The following is a 22,500-nucleotide window of genomic DNA, read 5'->3' on the forward strand; positions in this document are numbered from 1 at the left end:
AAAACATTTACCTACTAGCAGAGATCTCTTTTCTTTTTGCGTTCGCTGGGCTGACAAGTGTGTTGAGCATGCGCGGCAGTTAGTAAGCGACCGAAATCTCATGTTGTGCGGACTCACTTTACAACAGCGGAATTACTGTATAGAAATGCGCAGGACACAGGGGGCTCCAGTCACCGTCAGTCACAGCAAAACCCATGGCAGACATGGGTCTCTTTTCCCGTACTCATCAGCCGAGTGAACGCAAATAGAAAAGAGACTTCTGCTAGCAGGGAATCAAAACAACTCACAATTCTTTCTTACATTGGTCAATTTACCTTTACAACATCGTCTGATAAAACCAAATTATTTTGTTTTACTCCCAACTGACACTGCAAAAAAACGTCTCTTAAGAAACTAACCCCACCATTCCCCTCTCTCGATATACATGTACAAATAACAATAACAACAATAACAATAATATTTATTAACAAAACTTCACATTAGGATTAAATAATACCAGTCCCACCTAAAAATAGCATACCGTAAAGCTCCAATAGTAACGAACCTCCGAAATAGCGACCCCCCGAAATTAACGTCAATTTTTTGTGGCCAGTAAATCCCGAAAGTAGCGACCCCCCCCCGAAAGTAACGACCTCCCGAAAGTAGCGACCTTTCCCCCCGCCCCTCGAAAGTAGCGAGACCAACTTTTTTAAATGGTATGCTGTCAATCAATAGTCAAAATCTTAATGTACAATAATATGTTCGTGCAGTTTAATTTACAACAAGGGGAAGCTTTATGCCACCATTCGTCTTTGACATCAGTTCACTGATGTAGCGATGAAACAACTACCGTAAACCGGTATCATTTCGTATTAACAACAGGAACGTTTCTTCAAATTGAATTTGAAAACTATATAGTTTTCTATATACGGTTTTTTGATGTACATGTATCTATCATCGTTATCTTCTTTTTATGAAACACAATCTATACATATGGAATGCAAATAAAATGTTGTTCTTTTTAAAATTTTATGTTGTTCATTTTTTATTTCGGAAAAAAGGCTCGCGCGAGCTCTATTCGTAAACAATTTGTGTTCCCCGAAAGTAACGACCCCCCGAAAGTAGCGACCTCCAAAGGCTGCTAATTCCGAAAGTAACGAGGGTCGCTACTATCGGAACTCTACGGTAGGTAATCGAGTCAGGGTGGGAGCAAAAATAAATCACATACTAATTTACAGACATTACATTATATTCCGTTTTAATTTAAGTAAAATTGTTGCAAACACAATTAATAACTGGGGAAAAAATAAACGAATAAAATTATCACTAGCACAAAAATTATTACAAATAAAGGTATACAGGTAATAACGTAAGAAAAATAAAGGTGACATCATGAAAGAAGAAGAAACATACATGTATATGCGATTACAAGAGAATGGAAGGTGAAAAAGAAGAAACAAGGGGAGAGCAGTGAAATCTTTTTTCCAAAATCTTAATGGGCATATTGTGTAACATTTTTTTGAAACCATTTTTGGTTAAATCTTCTAACACGCTTGGGACGTTGTTCCATAATGTCACTCCGAACCTAGAAAACGAAGACTTTCTAATCTCTAGTCTTGATTGCATAATGTAAAAATTATCAGCAGCTGCTGACCGGGTATCGTAGGAATGCAGATCTCAAACGGATTTGAATAGATTTTGAATGTTGACAGACTCCAAATTACTTCTCACATATTGTACATTAGATTAGAAATTATTTCAACATAAAGAAAAGTAATACATGTAGTTAGAATATTACTCTTATTAAATAAAGGAATGGCATGTTCTCTTCCACCAGTTGATTGATGAATTAAGCGGAGACCCCTCTTCTGTAAACGAGGTAACTTTTCTAGATCAGCTTTGTTAGCCTGTCCCCAAGAGCTTAAGCCATAGGTACAGTATCAAGGACTGATAAATCTGAGTTGGGGTTCGCAAAGGCAATAGATGTCGTAATCTAGCATAATAGACGTCGTAATAATTATACCTACGGCTTTGCTAACTTTTTTAACAAAAGGTTAATGTGTGATTTCCAATTTAAATATTGATCTATGAGAATACTAGCTGTATGGCTATTATTGTTTTGCTAAATATCAATAACAATAACAATCAAGCCAATCCATCTATGTTTTGCTGGAGAAAACAGGATAAATTACAACACTGGAAAAATTAATGTGCCAAATTCCTCTTTGCAAAAAAGCACTTGGGTTCTTTATCATCTCACAGTTTTTAAACCTTTCCTTCCTAAAAAAAAAACACTTGTGGATTTTACTCTGTTTAAGGCCACATGATTTTACTCGTGAATGGGGTTTGCCTTGGGGGTGAAAGGGTTTAATGAACAAGGGTTAGGAGACAGGGTCTCTCTGAAAACCTAATCCCTTTGCAGGTGAAAATACAAAAGGAGCACTTTCTCCTCAGTAATTTTAACAACCCGAGTGTTGTAGTCTGGTCGTGTTTCATGCCACAACTAAAGAATGGTTCATCTTCGGAGGAAATAAAGTTGATAACCCTTGTAGACACAAGAGGCAATAATAATAATAATAATAATAACAAACAGTTTTAAAAGCACAACCTTGGAGTTATTGTGACAGCACTAATGACTGAAAGTGCTATTGACCTTGTCATTGGTGAAGAACTGAACTCTCTGTTGTCATGTATGGTATTGTAAGAAAGGGGACAATTTTTGCACGTTGAGCAACTTCATATTTAGCGACAAAACAAATAAATAATTATTCTATTTTATACTATAAAATAGAGGAACAAGATTAATTACCACTTCTTGTATATTCTGAGAAACAGAGGCTTCAATGACATTACTCTTAGAAACAGAGACGACCTGCCAAACAAAAGATAATTTAATCAGTTTTAGTTACAGTGCAACGCGCCTTACCGTGGCCACCTAACAAACTTTCACATTTTACAACTCAACAACCCATACAACGGTGTTCAATTTACAACCGTACAATCAAACTTTGCAAGGAGGTGTGACTGTCAAATTCGCACACCCTATTTGGCGGATAATAATTATGTAAAAAACTTTGTTAGGTGGCCACGGTAAGGCGCGTCGCACAGTAAATGAACATCTTCTCTTGAAAATTGCTTCTACAATGTAAAGTAACCAAACAATACATGTAGTTATTGTTTTTGGGTGTACAAAATGCATACAATGTAATTTAATCAAATGAAAATTTGATTTAATACTACGGTCTGTGCCTTTATAGAAACCTAATTGATTAAACATCATTACTGATGGCTTTTTTTTATAATGTTGGTTGCGACTGATTTTCTTTTTTCAGGAAGTCCCTACCTGATAATTATGGACAGTGTACTGCACTGGTTTTACTGACTACCAATGGATGGAACGCTCGGTAAACTTTGGAGAGCACATGCCGGTATTCAAGCCCACAGTGCTGAGATGCAATCCGCAATTATTGATATGTACCATAATACACATCCTCTAGAAATCAGGCGTTAAATAATAATTATTATAGTCAAAGAAAGTTAAAGTGTACAGGAAACCCTCACCGCTTCCTTTCTGGAGGCTTCTTGCCTTGTTTTTGTTGCAAACCTTGATGTTTGTGCCAGCGATTCAAATGTTGTTGCTGTGGACCTTTCTGCTTTAAGAGAGTCTGCAAATGACCTGGTAACTGGTAGTGGTTGACTTGCAAAGGGTTGGGCGACTAAGTCTTGTCCTGACTTGGGGGATGAAGAAACTGATCTTGCCGGTACTTTTGGCTGTTCACCTCCAAGACGAAACCTCTGTTCAAAACATTATATTATTGAAAATTTAATGGATATTATGTGTTTTAGTACGAATCAATAATTAATGGCTATGAGACTACTGTACCATAACAGTTCATGAAGCACACTGTCATTTCATTATCATAATGGTTAGTTTTTAGAGATCTACAGCTGTACCCCTTGTTCTCTTTCTGTAGCTGTATTTGATGCTTGAAATCCTGCTGCACTGGAAATTTCAGACCTCACATTCTCAGTCAGTGGACGAGGAACTGGAGATTGAGTGGAAGCTACTGGATTGGGATGTGTCACCACGCCTTGTCCTGACTTTGGGGTTGGAGAAGCAGAAACATTTGACCAGCCATCTCCAAGACTCAGACCCTATTAAAAAGTGTTATTATTACTAAAACTTTGATAAAAGACAACAATGTACTGTACATGTAGGTTTAACTTGGGAGCCACCAGTACAATACGTACTCCAGAAGTGAGCAGACTTTTGGGCAACTGGTTTAATTTCCAGACAGGCCAACAATGTAAGGAAAATATCCTACATTGTACCTTTGCTTTGACAAGTACTGTAACAATAAAATAATGTTTTAGACACAAAATAGACCTTTTTGCAGATACATACATGTACGGCAGCCATTTTGGTTTCTATTGTTTGAAATAGCTATTATGGGATGCCCAGGAGGCAAATACGTAATTTATTAACTTGCCACCTGAGCATCCCATAATGTCTTTCGAAACAATAGAGATTAAAATGGCTGTCATACAATACAATGTACCTGCAAAAGGTCTATTAAAACTCTATTCATAACTTTACTTTTTATCACACTGTCAACAAACCTTAGGTTGAGTGTTGACTTTGGTTGCAATAAACTGAGATTCGAGCAAACGTGAGGCAAAATTCAACTGAGTTTGACTAGTAGGTGTGGGCTTCACAAGCTGAGGCATTGCTGCTGGTTGTCCTGACTGTGCAGCTGGTAACTGGGGCTGAACTGAAGCAATAATTATTAGGGAGACTGTAAATCAAATCAAGTCACAAGAAATTAAAGCAAGTTTCTTTATACATGTATAGAAGTTGTTGGTTTTTACATGTACAGTATTGAATGTTTGAGTGGAAAAACAGAGTACCAGGTATCCATAGGAAAACCCCATAGAGCAAAGAAGAGTTGAACCAGCAAACTCATCCCAGATAATGACGTTAAGTATGTAAATTTAACCGTGGACAGTCTCACCACCACTGCACAAACCATAACTCCCTGGATTTAAATTATAGAGAACTTAGCAACTGGCCAGTAAGAGTACAGATCATTAAATAAAATATTGGTTGACATTTTATCAACTGTTGAGTTAGTACATATTCATGACTTGTATGTCCTTCAAGGTGTAGGGTATTTTAATGACATGGATCCTTTGAATTTTAGTTCAGGGTGGTAAAACAAAAAAAGTATTAAATATTTAGTTATTTAAAAAAAAACACAAATCAATAAATAGATGATACACTGTAGATGACGTCTGCAGGATATTAAGCCTGTACCAGAAGCTCATGACCTTCAAGCATTTAAAGGTGCCGGCAAATGAGGAAACAATGTTGCAGAAGCTAATGACTTGTTCCACATTTGCGGCCCCAGGAAACATTAATTTTGTTGTGGAAGCAAAATGTTTCAGATTTGTTCAGAAACATTTTGCTTCCTCAGCAAATGTTTCCTGGTTTGCACGCAGAGGAAACATTGCAGGCAACAATGTTTCCGGAACACTACATCTCCAAGCTTGCGGGTGCCCTAACTCTGGTTCAGAGCTGGGGTTTTTTTTAGTTTGAAAATTTTCTTACTTGGATTTGACAAAGCTCGCACATTTTCCAGCACATGCAGCTTCAATCTTATTTATGTCCATTTTTGGGCATAAAATTGGTGTCCTAAAATCCTCAGCTTTGTTCCACGGAAATGCGTTGCAAGTTACACACTTTAAGGTCACAAGCTTCTGCCTGTACTTACAGCTGTAATTCCACTGGCATGCTGTAATATTATTTTTCCTTGCATAAAAATGATCTTGACTTACCATCAGTTATTTGAGAGGAACTGCTGCTAAAATGAGAAACAACAGGCTTTCTTTGTCCTCTAAGTGGCAAGGGTTCAGGAGGCCTAACTATATCATGATTTGCATTTGGAGTCTGATTTATCACATAAAATGGGCACAAGACGCCATCCGTGGACAAAATCATCATAACTGGTGCAGGGGGGAGTCTCTGCTCTCCCTTCAGAAATGGTCTCCTGGAGCTGAAGTCAAATGCTAAGCCCATAGGAAATGACTCATCATTATTACTGGTCAAAGGCATTGAAGGACGACCATCTTCCTCAAAGCTCCATTTTTCCCAAGTTCCCTCAGCCTGTCCAGATAATGAATGAAAAGAAGATAGCGACAAGACTTTGCAGACACAGTAATTTGGAAACAAACAAAATTAATGAATATGTATGATTGAAGTGACTTTAAAATTAAGAGGAAGACATCAAGGAACAAATCAGTGGCCTGTTACCTCTCCACCGTACTTTCCAATGACAGCAGCCTCAAGTCCATTGGAAAATGCTGACACTACAATGCTCCTGTTGAGAAAAAAAAGAACATAGAAAGACAAGGACTGCAATAAACTAATTTTAATAATAAAATTCATTATATTAAACAAACAGTACAAACTAAATAAATCATGACCAACTGTATACACTGTATGTGTAATAATCGTAGTTCTGATGCATTGTTATTATTAATGATAAAATTACAGACTGAATCAAAATTTAAAACAGAGACTGCAACAAAATCAACAGTTACATTTTAGTTAAAATAAAAATGAGCCAGGACAAAAATAAACATCCATAAGAAAAAACAAAAAAAAACAAAACAAAAGTACATGTACGGTTGTACATGTATGTATCATCAGGATCTACAGTTGTACAATAATAATTTTGCAATTTAAGTAGAAATGGATTCTTATCAAAATGATCAAATTCAAAACTGAATCAAATCAAAATCAAAATCATTGGTTATGCTTGAGTTGAATTACATGTACTTAAAAAGATAATTTCTTCAGCTGTAGTTCTCACCATTCACTGATATTTCTAAGGTAAAACACATCTTCTCGGTCATCACTCATTGCAAAATAGATGTCGTCAAAATTGGTTATGGCTACTGGTTCATTTTTCTGCAAGAATTAAAAGAATGTAAACCCATAGCATATGTCAGTACATGTCAGCTCAGTGTACTGTGATTTTAAGGTTGCCGTGTACCTTCAAGATAGAAATACAGTGTATTGCCTAAAAATTTTTTGGATTTCAGTTAAAGGTCAAAGTCACATTCCAGAGATATTGGAAAAATACCTTTTTGCCAGAAGTTGAAGTTCCTTTTTGATTGAGAGCATAATTACCTAGACTACCAGGGCACTTTTTATGGGTCCAAACAATTGTTTACATGTACTTGAAATCAAAATAATAATAAAATCTTCTGTCGCAAAATGTTTGAGGCATGTGTATAATTATTTTTATATACATGTACATTGTATAATCGTCATAGTTTATATTTTTGTGGCTTTAAATCATTTTAAGAATTCAAAGTAAAGCAATCACATAAATGTTTGTTGAAGAGATAAAATAGCAGAAAGAAATATACCTGTACGAACGATAAAACTCTAAGGGCGCGTTCGATTGACCGTATTCCGGAATAGGAATACATGGAATAGAAGTTTAAAATCCTTCGTTTTTGCGGAGATTCATATTAATATTGTCAAACATCTGCTAAAATGCTATTTTAAATATAGCTTTATTATCCTTGTTGCTGCAGAACACCACACGTAGTGTTTTAAATCATCACTCCACGTATTCTTATTCCGGAATAGGGTCAATCGAACGCGCCCTAAGTGGGTTAGCAGAGTTAACACAAAGGATCATAATTACTATCAGAACTGGTCTCCAACAAAGCATATCAGTGAGGAAGTTACATGTACACTGTACCATGGGAATAGGTCATTTCCGAGTTCATATCTGCCTCCTCATTAAAGCGAGTCTAAGTGAGATGTTTGTCTTATGAAAATTACTTTTCATTCATATGTAAAGTACAACTAAATTTACCATCACAAAAACTTCGCACTTGGAATCGCTTGGAAGAAGAGCCAGACATGAACTCGGAAATGGCCTATTTGAGAGGTGCTAGATCAGCTTTTGCGTTGGTCTGCTTCCACTTTTTCTTTGCCATTGCTGTGTTTGATGAGATCTACATGTGTATGTGTGCATCCTTTTTCTGTTTAGAGTTAGAAGGTTGATCTGCACTGCAAATACATTGTATGTGTCAAAAATCCAAAAAAATTGTTAGCCGCACCGAAACTCGCAGAGAACTTGCGAGAGATTTTGTTACCTGTGAAATCACCACCATCCATTCATAAAAGAGCATTCTCTGTCTGATTTTAAATTTTTAATTATTCAGCAAAAATAATGTGCAGTTTCAGCACGAAGAATAAAAATAGCATTGACATAAAAGCTTTCCAGTAAGCCCAACTTTTTAACTATTATTTATACATGTACATGTATGTTGTAACTCAATTCAAAGAAAGCAATATTATTCATATATAATTATGTTAAATTGACGTGACTTACTGGAGTAGAAATAAGGAGAAATTTTGGGCAATCCCCATCTTCAAAGCTTGAGTAGACGGCAGCAAACAATGATGTTGAAATCCACAACACATCTGTCACTGAATAGTACACATAACAGGAGAAAAAAGCAAAAATTTAAGGTTAAAAGACTATAAAAGTTTTTAACAACCATTACCATAATATTATGTTTTAATAATCTGGTAGAAGAAAATATTTCAGTTGGTAATTTATGTGTATGCAACAAGGAATGAATCAAAGGTCTTAAAATGTAGAATAAAGTTCAAGCTTGTACATTTTGTTTTCCCAATTGAGGTCATAGAGTCATGTATAATGATATTCAGGAGATTTGGTCCTCTGAAATGAAATGAAATGAAATGAAATAAAATGAAGTCAAGTGAATAAGGTCTACTACATGTGTTGCACAATTCCTGCCACCTCCCCCTTGTGTTAACTTTCTTGCATGTCACTCATTGTAATTTTTTTAAACTTTTTATTGATTACTTAATTATACCTTTGTGGGGATCATCAGTGAACAGTTCAGGACATTCTATTTCCTTCTTTACTTCAAGTTGCTAAACCAAAAGCAAAAACAAAAAGGTTAAATGTAAGTAATTTATTCATAATAATACTACACTGTAGGCTTTGAAAACAAAGGAGAATTTGATATACATGTACATGTATACCACATTGACATCACTTACTGGTAACTACAACATGAGCTATAAAACATGTCCATACATGTACAAACAATGTAAGAATAAAAATATTGTTCTTCAGTTGTCAATAGTTCACATACAACCATGTGTTTAATATGAAGAGTTACATACAAGTACCTGTGAATATTGTGTTAATCTGCCATCTGCATGACCCACAACAAGCTGTTTGCCCTTAGGACTCCAACAAACTTAAGTGAAAAAAAAAAAACATTACCTTAACCCATTGACCCCTGGGATTGAGATTCTGTCCAACACCAGACGATTTTACTAGTCAAGTGGGGGCGTCCTACACCTGTAGGGCATTTGAGGTCAAAGGGGTAAAATTTAGAATTTACAATCAGAATTTAATTCTACCCCTGTAAATGCACCACCTCATTTTTCATGGATCTACATTCACATATGCTGTGTATGAAATCATATTGCAAGTACAAAAAAGGGACTAAGGCAATCAAACAAGAAGAGTGGAAGATGGGTGCCAGGAAACTCCACAGCAAATAAATGATATTGGAAACCCCTAGATGGTGTTACCCTGTGGCAGCTAGCGATTGCAGCAATTACATGTACATGTACAACCTTAAGATTCCTCCTTACAGATGCTGGGACTTGCCAGGTGGCAGGAAGGGAGACAACCAAGCCCACAAGAGAACCTCATTGGCAGAAACCTCTTAGGCTTACACTGTACATGTAATTTCCCCCAATAAAGCGCTTTAGAACCTCCAAGGGGCTATAAAAACCCTACTGAATGCCAGCTCTCTCTGTTGGTTGGCATCCAAATAAATGCATTATTTACTTAGAAATTATGAGTGATACTTATAATAATTATTAGTATCACTCAGCTCTAGCAAATTTATTGACAAGAGTATTCTCCTCACTTGCACTGGCTTTATGATCTGCAGGCAGAGACATTAGAATTTTAACTTCTCTTTCAGTCAGTTCCATCATCAGCACAGACCCCGAGCTCAGACACGTGGCAAAAAGACTTGGAAAACCAGGGTTCCATGCTACATTTAGTATCATGGTTTCACCTGTGAAAGCAAACAAATAGGCCCCTTTCAAAATTACAATAATAATTATTCTTTGTTTGTCCTTTAAAATTTTGCGTATTAAGCATTGTTTTTATTTTCTTACTGGGGCCATAGTAAGTTCCAAGAGAAACTGGAAACAATGCTTATGCAAAATTTTGGAGGGCAAACAGAATATTCTTGTGGTATTTTTGACAGTGGCCAATTAGAGTGCTGTTGAATTACTGTGGCCTACGGATGTAATTTGGGATTTTTCGTGTCAAAAAATGACTACAGTTTACTTTATAAAGGCTAGTTGCCATTACATCAACATGAACTGTAATACATGTACCATAAGCATGATCACAAACACCACAAATATATGCACTTTGCCAATTAATTTCATCGGAGGGTAGGTGCAGTAAAGGGTAGCAAGAGAGGAAGCAACACTCTTCTCAGAAGCAAGGAGGTCATCATGGCCACTGAGCCCTACAATGTAGTCCTTGCCCCAGGCACCTGTCAACACATCACTGAGAAAAGTGAACACCGTAAGAACTGAAGCCAAAAAGGTAACTAACAGCAGCCATAGGATAGTTGAGTTTTACACTTAGCGTGTCCTGCAAAATTACAGGAAAACTCCATGTATTTGATGTTTCTGCTCAAATTCAAACCGATACGTACATGCTAGAGTTCATGCTAACGGGTTAACAATTTGTTGTAAAGATTTCATAGTAACTACATGTAATAGCAGGGGTGCTATGAATGATTCCAAACGGCCCGTGGCGGTTTCATTAAACGCGTTGTCAGTGTTTGACAACGCATTGACAATGTTTTGAAATGATTTTGAAATGGATTTGCAACGCATTTCGGTTCCGTTGAAAAACATTGCCAATGTTTCAAAACGCAATGGAACAATGCTATTTTCATTAAGCCTGCTTTTCCCAAATAGGATCACAAATGGTCTATTTGCAAGCTTGATTCTGCAAGCTCGTCAAGCAAAGCAGCAGCAGTACTGTACACAAACCACACAGTTGACGTATAATTCACCACCTACAGTAAGTTACCTGTATCCACACTAAGATTGATTTCACCAAACTTGGCATTGGATATGTCCTAGAAATGAGCAAAAAAGTTCCTCATAATGTTAACTGTACTTGTCCACTCAGCAAATTTTGGTTCTCTCTTATATAAATAAAATACTGTACAATTGACTTCGTTTATAACTGAACTAAGTATGTGACACACACACACTTGTACAAAAGTGAATACTTGTAAGTACATGTATCATACCTGCACATGACAAGATTTTAAAAAATAATAATTATTAAGGCATGAAACAGACAATGTAAAACCATTAGAATAGCTTTTCCAACGAGATTACCGGTAGTTCTCAAAAAAATTGTTGTTCCATTGCAACACTGGTTCATAGAAGTGGTCTTGTCCAAGCTTGATTAATTTTGTAATAGAAGCTGTCAGCAACATGATACTTCTTACTAGTTCCTTGCCATTTTTACAGCATTCTGAACCTGTACAATATTGTACATTAAGGCAATATCATTTTAATATCGAGAGCCAAAAAATCTTACATTGCTCCCAAGAGTTGGCACATCGAACAATGCCATGATTGTACCAATTCCCTTCTTTTTATAGCACACGGAGAGTGTAAGATCGTTACCACTGAGACGCAAAAACTGAACAGGATCACCCAAATCCACAAAGGTTGAAGGACAGTGTAAAACTGAAAGGGTTAAATCAGAGAACAATTTACATAGTTATACTAGTCTGGTAATACCGGTAATTGTAATTATCATTACAATTGTAAATTGGAACACAATCATGCCGTTTTTACATAATTATTCTAGGTATGCATTGGAAAAAAATTAATACTTATTCTGACACCATGCATTAAATGTCCTAAATTTGCAGAGTTGGTAGGAATTCATTAATACTCATGCAACTTATAATGTACATTGTGCAGTGCATCTCAAAGATGAGTGAACTTTGTATATGCCCGCCATACGCTAAAGTATGACGTACAGCTGTATGTACATGTACAATGTATACTGTACGTTAACATATTTGTATACGAGTAAACATGACTGTTTCCACGTATACCTTTGTTATTCATTGCAGCCATACAATTGCTTGCGGCATTGTCTTGGCAAACAAAACAAAAATTAATAGTAATGTCTGTCATCGCAAAATTTGCATAACATGAAAGCATCTATATAAAGGCTATCATATGCAAATTGTATACTACTGGCGTAATAGTGGAATAATAAAGATATCGTATTAGATGTTTTGGTGTGTAGTATCGATGAGTATTTTTTGTACAATGTATTTGGTCAAGAGAATGCGCAAAATATGAGACGGTAATACACTGTAGTGTCCCGGTTTGACCAGTTTACACTAGAACAAATATCAGGGCTGGACACTAACTTTTTGGTGTACTGGTCCGTTGTCCAGTTTATTCAGAATTTCACAAAATGCAAGTTGTATTGGCCAGGTGCAATGTTAGAGCAACTCAAGTAATTAGCTTAAATACAGTTAAGCTAAATGTAATGGTTAAAGAAAACCCTTGTTATTTTACAAAAAACGAGTAGAAATACTCAACGATACTACACACCAAAACATCTAATAAGCTACAATTTTATCATCCAACTTTTTTGCACTAAATGTTTAGCAAATGAATTGTAAACAACCGAGAATGTGTGAGAGATTTGTGCATGTGGGGCAATGTCAGCAACTAAACTAGTCAAACCAAACAAACCAGTTCTCTACTGTAAAATAACCAGCTGTACAAATAAGCAACTAAACCAAATACAGCACAGTCGTAAAATTTGTACAATTCTCACAACCATCAATTGAAATGTACATCAAGGCCTCTAGTGTACACTGTATCAGCATTTAGGGATGCTCTCCAGTCCGTCATAATTGGAGCCAAACAAGAATTGCCATGCTCACAACATGCTGTCTGAACTGGAAAAACCAGGCAAATTTCAGCAAGCATCAGAAGGTTGGGAAACCGGTCTGAGTAGTCAGTAAACATTTCTTTCCAAAAGGGTCTTGCAGAAACTCTTTCTTGCCTCCTAAGCACATGCATCTTCAGCTCAAGCCACTCATGCACATATAAGTGATACCCATGATTATTGGTAATTGTGAAGAAGAGCTCCCCAAAAATCATGTCGGGCGACTGTCGGTCAACTGTCGGCCGACAGTTGACCGACAGCTTACCGACAGTCTACCGACAGCTAACCAACAGGTTACCGATCGGTTAAGAAAAAAAGAAAAATTGTGGTAAAAACGAGCAGTTAACGTGACATTCCGTAATGGTGATGTATGACTCGACAGACTTCACCTACTTACCGATCAACTGTTATCAGTTGTTATCAGATGCATATAGGATATATCACTTGCGTAATTTACAACACACCAGACAATCTAAGAATCGCATTGGAAGCTAATTTAATCGAAAACTCTGCTAAAAACTCTGAAAACCATAAGCTATGTATCAATACGTAGTTAGTAGAGGAGACAAACACTTTCCTTCAAATCGCCCTACAATGCAACGCGGCCTCTTATGTTATGTCATGTATGTATGAATGATGTTTACAATGTGGGCAAGTATCGCTAGCCAACGCTAAAACAGTGGACAAAAGCCATATTAGTAGTATAAGTGAATGAAGGGGTAGTTTCTAAAGAAACTGTGGTGCTGCGTCGGTGGGGAAGTAGTATACAAAAATTTGGTTTTATCAACGGAGTTGATAATGTAAATTGGCCACCGTACAGAGATTCTAAAAGCTGACGTTTCGAGCGTTAGCCCTTCGTCAGAGCGAATCCGCTCTGACGAAGGGCTAACGCTCGAAACGTCAGCTTTTAGAATCTCTGTACGGTGGCCAATTTACATTATCAACTCCGTTGATAAAACCAAATTTTAGTAGTATAAGTGCTGCTCAAGGTATCGTTATGAACTGCCTTTAGCTCTTTTCGCGTAGTTTAGAAGCAATAGACAAGTAAATGCTTACGATCATTTTAGTTTGTCCCGCCGACAGGTTACCGACACGTTAGCGACAGGTTGCCAACAGGTCACCGACTGTCGGCCGACTGTTGGCCGACAGTCGGCCAACACTTTGGCCTCAAACATAACACAAACTGTCGGCCGACAGTTGGGCAACAGTCGGCCGACTGTCGGCCGACAGTTGGGCAACAGTCGGCCGACTGTCGGCCGACAGTTGACCGACAGTCGGCCGACAGGTTTTTTGGGGAGCTCTTCTTCACAATTACCTGATTATTAACACAAGATCTGTTTCCAATACTGTAGCAGGAATTCTTTTATTGATCATTTAAAGATTTGTAAAACTTTTTAGTTTTATTAGTAGTTAATTAATCAATATTGTAATACTAGCAGTTCATTATGTAAATTTAGTTGGTGGATCACACAGGTAGTTACATGTAATTAATTAATCGATATGTTTTATTATCGTAACTTTAATTAATTGTAGAAGGACCATTATGAAAACTACTGGGTGACCAGTAATCAATGTGCTTTACCCTCATTAAATAAAGTTCTATTATTAATTATTATGCAAACACTCATGAATAGAAAAACCATGGGTAACAAGCACTGGGTTGAAGGGATCTATAAGCACATTAATGGCATCCTCTCCATGTGTGAGTAGCTGTCCCCTACAGTATCTCTTGGCCACCCTAGAGGGTCACTTACAGTAGCTAGTCAGCTTTAAACACTGGATCTTGCAGAAAGTTTGAAAATCTGTTATTAATGTACTGTTTTGAGGCATTTAGAAGATTTTCCCTGATTTTTAATAGCAAATGAGACAACATCATTTCATGGCATCTGACAGGATGCGGCGATGCGGATCCGCATAATTCACTGAAATCCGCATCTTCCGCATAATTCCGATATGTTCCACAAAAAACAGAAGAAACACCTGATATTAGTGATAAAGCAGCTCCTTAACATCCTCAAAAACATAAAAGCCAAAGAAATTGACTGTTTTGAAATGCTTATTTTCCTGAACATTGAAGAAAACACACCATTTCGTTCGCAAGATGAAAGTTCGTAAGAAAGATCGTAAGCAGTTTCCGCGCATTTTTTCGCCAATGAGCCTGGACACTAGTTTTTGTACCTACAATGCTTCTCATTGGGCGAGAAACAGTTACACTTCAGCAAATGACGTGACTGATAAGAAACTAAGGGAGCGTTCGATTGACCGTATTCTGGAACAGGAACACATGGAATAGAAGTTACAATTCCTTCGTTTTTACGGAGATTCACATTAAAATTATGAAACACCTTCTAAAATGCTATTTTAAACATATCTTTATTATCCTCGTTGCTTCAAAAGCACCAGACATACCGTTTTAAATCATCACTCCACGTATTCTTATTCCGGAATAGGGTCAATCAAACGCACCCTAAGTCAATGATTGAGGGAATGGATCGCGCTCCAAAGTATTACAATTTTGCTCCATTATCTCCAAATTGAAACAAAATTCATGACGAGAAACAAAATTTTTTATCGCTTTATTTATTTTACCAAAAGTTGCGGCAAAATCCCAACTGCTAACCCTTTTATTTCAACGGTGAAAGCTGGTCGCAAATTGGTCACTCCTCCATGTATTTTAATCACAAAGGGCAAACATTCAATCACAAATGCGATTGTATTGGTTGCAATTTCCATTACGGATTTACCGTAAGCATGTAAATACATTGGACTGGCCTAATCATTAGTTTTATAACTTGTTTAAATTTCCGCATAATCAACGCATGTTTCCGCATAATATGGCCAAAAATTTCCGCGTAATCTTTAATTTTTTTCCGCATCCTATCAGAAGCCATGTCATTTGGTTGCCTGGTCAGACTTCTTTCCTCAAAAGTTCCATCTTCTTTAACAAACAGCTGAAAATTCTCTGAGGCGAGTCCCAGCTCTGTCCACACCGTGTTTCATTTCAAGTCCACACAGATTTTCATACGTCGTGAATGGTAACCCTAATTTAGCCACAAAGTAAGCAATAGATCTCAAACAACTTTTTGAGTTTGTTTTGAACCCAGACAGCTCTTGCTAAAGGGGCAACTGCTGGGTATTTTTTGGGCACAGTGGGCTTTGACCACATTATCATGGCCAGTTGAGACGTAGTGGGATCGAAGCGTATTGATCTTTGAAGATCGAAGCACTTGACAGGTTACTATAATCACAACACCAAAAACAAAACATTTTACCATCTTTATAGTCCACTGTCCAGCCAAGGATACTCCTGCTTTCACTCAACTCTGAGTTTTCGTAACGTTCATGTACGTGTAGTCGTAACCTGTTTCTCTTTCTCAACTTCTTTCTCGTCTTGCTTTTCTTTCTGATCTAATTCAAGCTCTTCCACTTTCATCTTCATTCCCATTTCTTGTTCGTTTTGAAACACTTGAGAAAAAGTCTTACAACCACTTCGGTGCCATAATTTTTGAAGCGAAACAAGCAAACCAGAACAAAAAGGCGACAGCAGGAGTCACATGTTAAAGATGGTTATTTAATCCACCCGAGAAGGACTGAGCACAACTAGAACCAGTCCCAAGAAATACCCAGTCAACATGGCGGAGACATTCACATTACGTACTGTACATTGTACGTGGCAACAGGGAACACTCTTACCAAATAAAATTGAAGCAAAATAATACCTTTTTGGAGTGGAATAAGAAACCTCTTATTCGATGGTTTAAAATATAATACGCACGGACATTTTGCTCATTGCTTGTACTTTTCCTCGCCCCTGCGGGGCTCGGAAAATACTATGAAACTCACAGAACATCTGCACGTATGATACAGTCATGTATGTTAAATCATCGAATAAGATGTATACATGTATTATACACATATATGACTTGTATGAGCGAATGTCAATACACCTACATGTACACTGTACAAGTGGTCTTACATTGCATAAGTGCACTATAGGGAAGATATCTGTTTACAAACATTGCTTTTGTAATTCAAATTTGCCAACCACGTGTACAGGAACAAAAGACCCTTTGTTTCGACAGCCAGTGAGGCTCTGGTTGGCACATTAATGACAATACTGTAGGTGACATCAACGATATTTTCCCTATACACAATTTACTAGTATATTTGGTTCATTTATCTAAAAGATGCACTGTACACAATTTCTGAGTGAACATGATTTTGATCATGTGAACCCTTTCCATCCTGATGGAACTTATAGATTTTACTCTATCTAATGCCAGATGATTTTAATTGTCAATGACAGCCACTTTAGGTCATGAATGAATGAATCATGAATGGATTATGAAGACAAAAGGAAAAATTATTTCATACCAACATTCTGCATGCTTCCTTCATCTGTTTCGTGAATTGTTTCTATGGTTTCTGTCTTAATAATTCTTAACCCTGCAAAAACATATAACCTTTAAATTAGTATTTATTAGTACATGAACATCTACATGTAAGTATCAGTACTACTACATGTACTGTACAGGTACATGTAGGTACCACATTTTGCAGTAAGAACTGGAAGAAAATTAATTACAAAGTCTTGCAATTGATCAGCACATGTACATTTCTGTGAATTGACAAGGTAACCATCCCTGTTTAGATAATGCACAGTGACGTAGCAGTTAACACATGGGACCCTAGGCATCAATCAGGGTTGCTGGTTTATAAAACATGTTAACCTAGACTAGACACAGCATTGTTTCCCTTAATGAGAAACTTTCATGCATTCTTGTCAACCAGGTGACTACAAAATTTACTGAGTACCAATCAAAAGAGGAAGAATAATTCTCTTGGTTGGTTCATGCTACTTAAAACTGAGATAACCTTCAGCTGTGTGAACCCCAGTGGCTTGTGTGCAACTCGTTTTTGCCTTTGATCAGCAGTGTCTCTGTCTACAAGTCAGTACAGGGAAGATTCAACCTGTTGCCAGTCAAATTTACACTTTCTCCTTTCCCCATTTTTGGTGCAATTATCCAATGTAAAAAAATATTTGAGCTACGCAAAGAGGAAGAATAGGGCGATTGAAGAAATTATTGTCCTTACAAGACTCATACAGTGCTGGAAATAACAGTCGGTCATCGGACATTGTCCGACCAAATTTTGAAAATGTACGGCCAATTTCACATTATGATCGGACACGATGACCGAACATCTCACCAGCACCTTCTTCAAGGTGTTGTCAGTCAATAAATTATGTCCGGTCTAATTTGTGAAATGTCCGACCAAAATGAACATTTGAAAGGACATATGTCCTGTGAATAAAAAAAATTATTTCCAGCACTGCTCATACATGCAAATTTATGAGCCCTGCCAAAGGAATCAATTACATGTACAGTGCAGCTCGGAGATAAGCGAACTAAAATATACGCAAAAAACGCGCATACGCAAAACGCAAAAACGCGTCAAAAAAAACGCGGATGCGCGTCAACACATACGCAAAAAGGCTCATTAGTATTGATGAGCTCTCCTTTTGTCTTTCTTTTGTCGCCTTGTCTTTGTTTAGTCTCAGTCGTTTGCGGTGTGGTGAATGTGAAAATAATTTGCGTGTTCTCTGGTCGGTGCGCAAGAAATCTCACCATATGCTTATTCGAATGGCGCAAAGTCCAAAGCCAGCGCAAAGCCAGAAAAAAAAAATCATCAAGTTTGCTTTTGGAGAAATATAAAGCTAGTGACAAACTGCACACAAGAACCTTTTTAACATCGAAATTTACATGAAAGCGTTGAGAGCGATATTATCAAAACAAACTTCGTGCCGGTGCATACGTTTAGTCGTAAACTAAAAAACACTACTCGTAAGCAAAGGGCTCGTCATTAGCAGTTTTGTACAGTCATTCATCATTTAAAGTTGAGTATTTAGCTCCTTCTGTCGTTTTGGATGTGAGTACTTAAGTAAAGCGTGACGCTCACCGATAGGTGAAAAAATACAAACATCTTTCGGTTCCAAGGCCGTTGCGTCTGTCACTCGTTAAACTTAACAACACAACTCTCTAGCAAAGGGCTCATCATTAGCAGTTTTGTACAGAAAGTCATCATTTAAGGCTGAGAATGTTGCAGGTTGAGTTGCTTTGTTGTAAATTCAGCAGTAAAGAATGATTTTTTGGCGTGGATTTTCAGCCCAACAGTGAAATCACACACTTTTGCCGGCACGTGACAATATGATTTTAATTCATGTAATATCCACATCTCCGGTCCTGTTGGGTAAGATTTCCTGATTTCAACGGGTACAATGCTTTCACTTCAGACACAATTTTTTTCTTCAAAGGCTCAATGATGCGCTGATCACATTTATTTGATTTTTCTGCAAGGAAAATTATTGTGTTATAATTTTGGGCACGCGCCGGCGAGAGGCCATCGTGATGTGATTCGGGACATAATTCACTGATTCAAACGGTGAAATGCTCTCAGTACAAAGAAAAGATTTTTTAAAAACTTTCTATGATATGCCAATCGAATTTAGTTGATTTTTCTACAACGAATTATTGGACTTTGCACGCGTCGGCAAAAAGTCACCGTGAAGTGACTGTAAATACCTCGTCACGGCAAACACTGAAAAAAATCATGTGTTCGGTTTTTCGGGTCATAATTTGCTGATTTAATTTCGCTCGTCTCTCGAGACCTTTGCTGTATGTAAAGGGTATTAAACTTCGAAATAATGCCCTGTGGATGCTTTCATCGGCGGCATTTGCGGATCGAAATTGACAGTAATCAAAACAACAAACCGTATGCAAATTTTCGACTTGTCGGCAGTCACGCAATTTATTCTTTTGTTTCGCAAACAATACTGGAAAAGCAAAATTATGGTTATGAATAACAAAGGCACAGACGCGTATACGATACACAATTTTAGACGCGTCAAAAAAAACGCGTATACGCGTATCGCGTGCGTTCATTTTGCGTCTGCGTTGTTCGCTTATCTCCGAGCGGCACTGTACATGTAAGTGCCAACAGTAGTTATTAATTTTGTTTAATTTTTGGCAAAAAATACTATGGTGTTTATAAGGACCATTACAAACGCCAACATCTATTACAAAAAAGCATTGTATGTTAATTAAAGCTCTAGTAACATAAAATTTGAAGTATTTCTGAAACCACTAGCCAACTTTTGGTATTTTTAAAACTCAGTCCCAAACAAAAGGCATCATCTTGAGCCTCTGGGGAATAAAATAAATAAGGATTTGTATGAGTTTATTCCCCACACTTTTTCCTTTCCACATTTTTGGTGCAATTATCCAATGTAAAAAATTGAGCTACACAAAGAGAAAGAATAGGGAGATAAAGGAAATTTTTGTCCCTAAAACAGACTCCTGCATGCAAATTTCTGAGCCCTGCCAACTGAATCAATTACATATAAGTGCCAACAATAGTTATTCATTTTGTTTAATTTTTGGGGAAAAAAACATTAATGAAGAAATTAACAACATTGCAAAGGAAAAGCACTTCTGGGCAGATCAAGGGTACAGTGAATCATGGCGGCTTCTATGTGGTGTATCTAAGCCTCGCACAAAACATCCCGAGAGCTGTCTTAAAACTTTTGTATCCTTTAGGATACTTTCTGTATTCTTATTAGGCCTAAACAAAAGTTTTAAGACAGCTCTTGGGGCGTTTTGTGCGAGGCTCACACCACGTAGTAGCCATCATGATGACTCCCTGCAACAACCAGTTAAATCCCAGCATAAGCCAGGATGAACAGGAAGTAAACATTAACTTCTTTTCCATCCGTGAATGTTGATCAACTTGCAATAGCAAAAATAGTAAAATGCCAAAAAATAGTAAATTATGTAGCTCAAGTTTGCATGAGTCAAATTCCCAAAAGACTTTTTTGCTATTGTTCTTTCCCCAACATGGCCGCCGTGACATTAGGTGCAATCGAAGAATACTGTAGCATGAATTATGTGTACAATAGCTGTACCTGTTGGACATCCCACAAAAGTGAGTCCATACTTGGACGAAACAGCAAGCAAAGATGATCGAACAGTGGGAATACTTTGCGGTGATTCAAACATTCGTATCTTCCTCATTTGCTTGAAGCTGAAATCCTACAGAAAAGAGAATGTGAAAGATTGAGGTTAAACAATTTTCTCATGTGCATGCCTGGATCAGATTGTGTCTGTACTGTTTTGCATGCTACAAGAACAGCGCGCAGCTTACACGAATTAAACCGAAGCACTCGAAGCATACCTTTACGTCTCGCTCTGCTGGAAATTCATCGTCACTGTCCGCCATTTCTTCTCTTTTTTTTGTTAATAAAAACGTCTAGTGGTGAAGACTTCGATCATTCGATCATACAGTATCTGCCGAAAAAGCCGCCATTTTTACTTCAGTGTGCCGCAAGGAGCTATGGGTAAATTGAAACGCCTGGTCAAACCGTGTTTTCTTGGAAACATGCATGCGGAAGTGCAGAGTTATTGGAAAAACCCTAACGAGCATTCTGGAAATTTAATTGGTCGAACTATTAAATGCCTTAAATAACCTTTGAACAGTAAGTCCGGCATGTTTTAGAACGGTCATGTCTTGCCGGTCTGTGTTACAGGGAAAATTCATTGCACGCGACATACATTGTACGAAGCAGCTGTGCTGAGCTATTAATTAATCTTCTTTACTTCGAAAGAATGTTATCGGGATGTTTTAAATTCAGTTAATGTTTTCGTGAGTTTTCCTTCAGACATGGCAGATGGCTCGATAGTAGCAAGCTTAACGTCTGCCAAATCATTGGAATTGAAGGATGAAGTGGTAAAGTTGTTGGAAAGTTGCGATGGGCATCGCATGGACATAAGTAGTTTTAAAAAGAGGTACAAAGACTTCTATGATAAGAAATTTTTGCATCGGTATCCTAGCCTGAAAAATAGGAAGCTAAGAGACGTGATGAAAGACTTGGCTGACGTGGTTACTTTAGAAGAAAACAGATCATGTTTCACCTTAGTTTTGAATCCGCAAGATGATTCGCTCGGACCTACGAAAAAGAAGGACTCCGGCCCGCCCAAAAATCAGGAAAAAGGAAAATCTCGAAGCAGGGCTCAGTTGGTCGATCGAAATAATAAGCATTCTCAGGAATCTCAGGAACCAACAAGTCCACCTTTATGTTCAAGTAAAGAGACCAGTGTTCCGGATTCAAATGCGAAATCCTCAGCTGTTGCAGCAGCTTCAACACCAACAGGTGGAGCAAAGGCTGCAATTTCCTCTCCTCTTCCGCCATTGCCAACACCACTCCTTCCTCTGTCACCTTCATCGCATTTGAAAGGTGCGTGTTAATAGTATAGGACTCGTGTAAAGAAGATGTGGTGGTGTAATTTTGTTGGTTTATTTTGTTAAGCCAGGTTTTGTAACAATGGAATACATGAAAGAAACTTGTTTGAAATATTTTTGTAAATTC

General features: G+C 37.4%; 2 protein-coding genes across 7 annotated transcripts in view; one reads left to right on the plus strand and one right to left on the minus strand.

Annotated features, from left to right (window-relative positions):
* The window catches only part of LOC137993380 (nuclear pore complex protein Nup214-like), a 38,857-nt gene extending 17,398 nt beyond the window's left edge, over positions 1–21,459 (minus strand). Inside the window, exons 1-16 of one of the 2 annotated variants that reach the window (XM_068839196.1) lie at positions 21,309–21,459; positions 21,040–21,166; positions 17,454–17,525; positions 11,697–11,848; positions 11,175–11,223; positions 9,982–10,134; positions 9,227–9,297; positions 8,905–8,965; positions 8,394–8,491; positions 6,852–6,949; positions 6,290–6,356; positions 5,815–6,142; positions 4,600–4,751; positions 3,934–4,134; positions 3,541–3,774; positions 2,789–2,851 (exon numbers count right to left, since the gene is read on the minus strand). In XM_068839196.1, the coding sequence (XP_068695297.1) occupies positions 2,789–2,851; positions 3,541–3,774; positions 3,934–4,134; positions 4,600–4,751; positions 5,815–6,142; positions 6,290–6,356; positions 6,852–6,949; positions 8,394–8,491; positions 8,905–8,965; positions 9,227–9,297; positions 9,982–10,134; positions 11,175–11,223; positions 11,697–11,848; positions 17,454–17,525; positions 21,040–21,166; positions 21,309–21,353 (1,971 nt within the window). In that variant the 5' untranslated portion in view covers positions 21,354–21,459. Of the gene's footprint in view, positions 1–2,788; positions 2,852–3,540; positions 3,775–3,933; positions 4,135–4,599; positions 4,752–5,814; positions 6,143–6,289; positions 6,357–6,851; positions 6,950–8,393; positions 8,492–8,904; positions 8,966–9,226; positions 9,298–9,981; positions 10,135–11,174; positions 11,224–11,696; positions 11,849–13,476; positions 13,660–17,453; positions 17,526–21,039; positions 21,167–21,308 lie in introns of those variants that run through there. The other variant, XM_068839197.1, reaches the window with a different exon arrangement.
* Positions 21,460–21,533: 74 nt separating this feature from the next.
* The window catches only part of LOC137993382 (uncharacterized), a 32,987-nt gene continuing 32,020 nt past the window's right edge, over positions 21,534–22,500 (plus strand). For all 5 annotated transcript variants that reach the window (XM_068839198.1, XM_068839202.1, XM_068839199.1 and 2 more), the window contains exon 1: positions 21,534–22,368. In XM_068839198.1, the coding sequence (XP_068695299.1) occupies positions 21,795–22,368 (574 nt within the window). In that variant the 5' untranslated portion in view covers positions 21,534–21,794. The remainder of the gene's footprint in view (positions 22,369–22,500) is intronic.

This window comes from Montipora foliosa, chromosome 2, assembly GCF_036669935.1.
Source record: "Montipora foliosa isolate CH-2021 chromosome 2, ASM3666993v2, whole genome shotgun sequence".
In the NCBI taxonomy this organism is placed as follows: Eukaryota; Metazoa; Cnidaria; class Anthozoa; order Scleractinia; family Acroporidae; genus Montipora; species Montipora foliosa.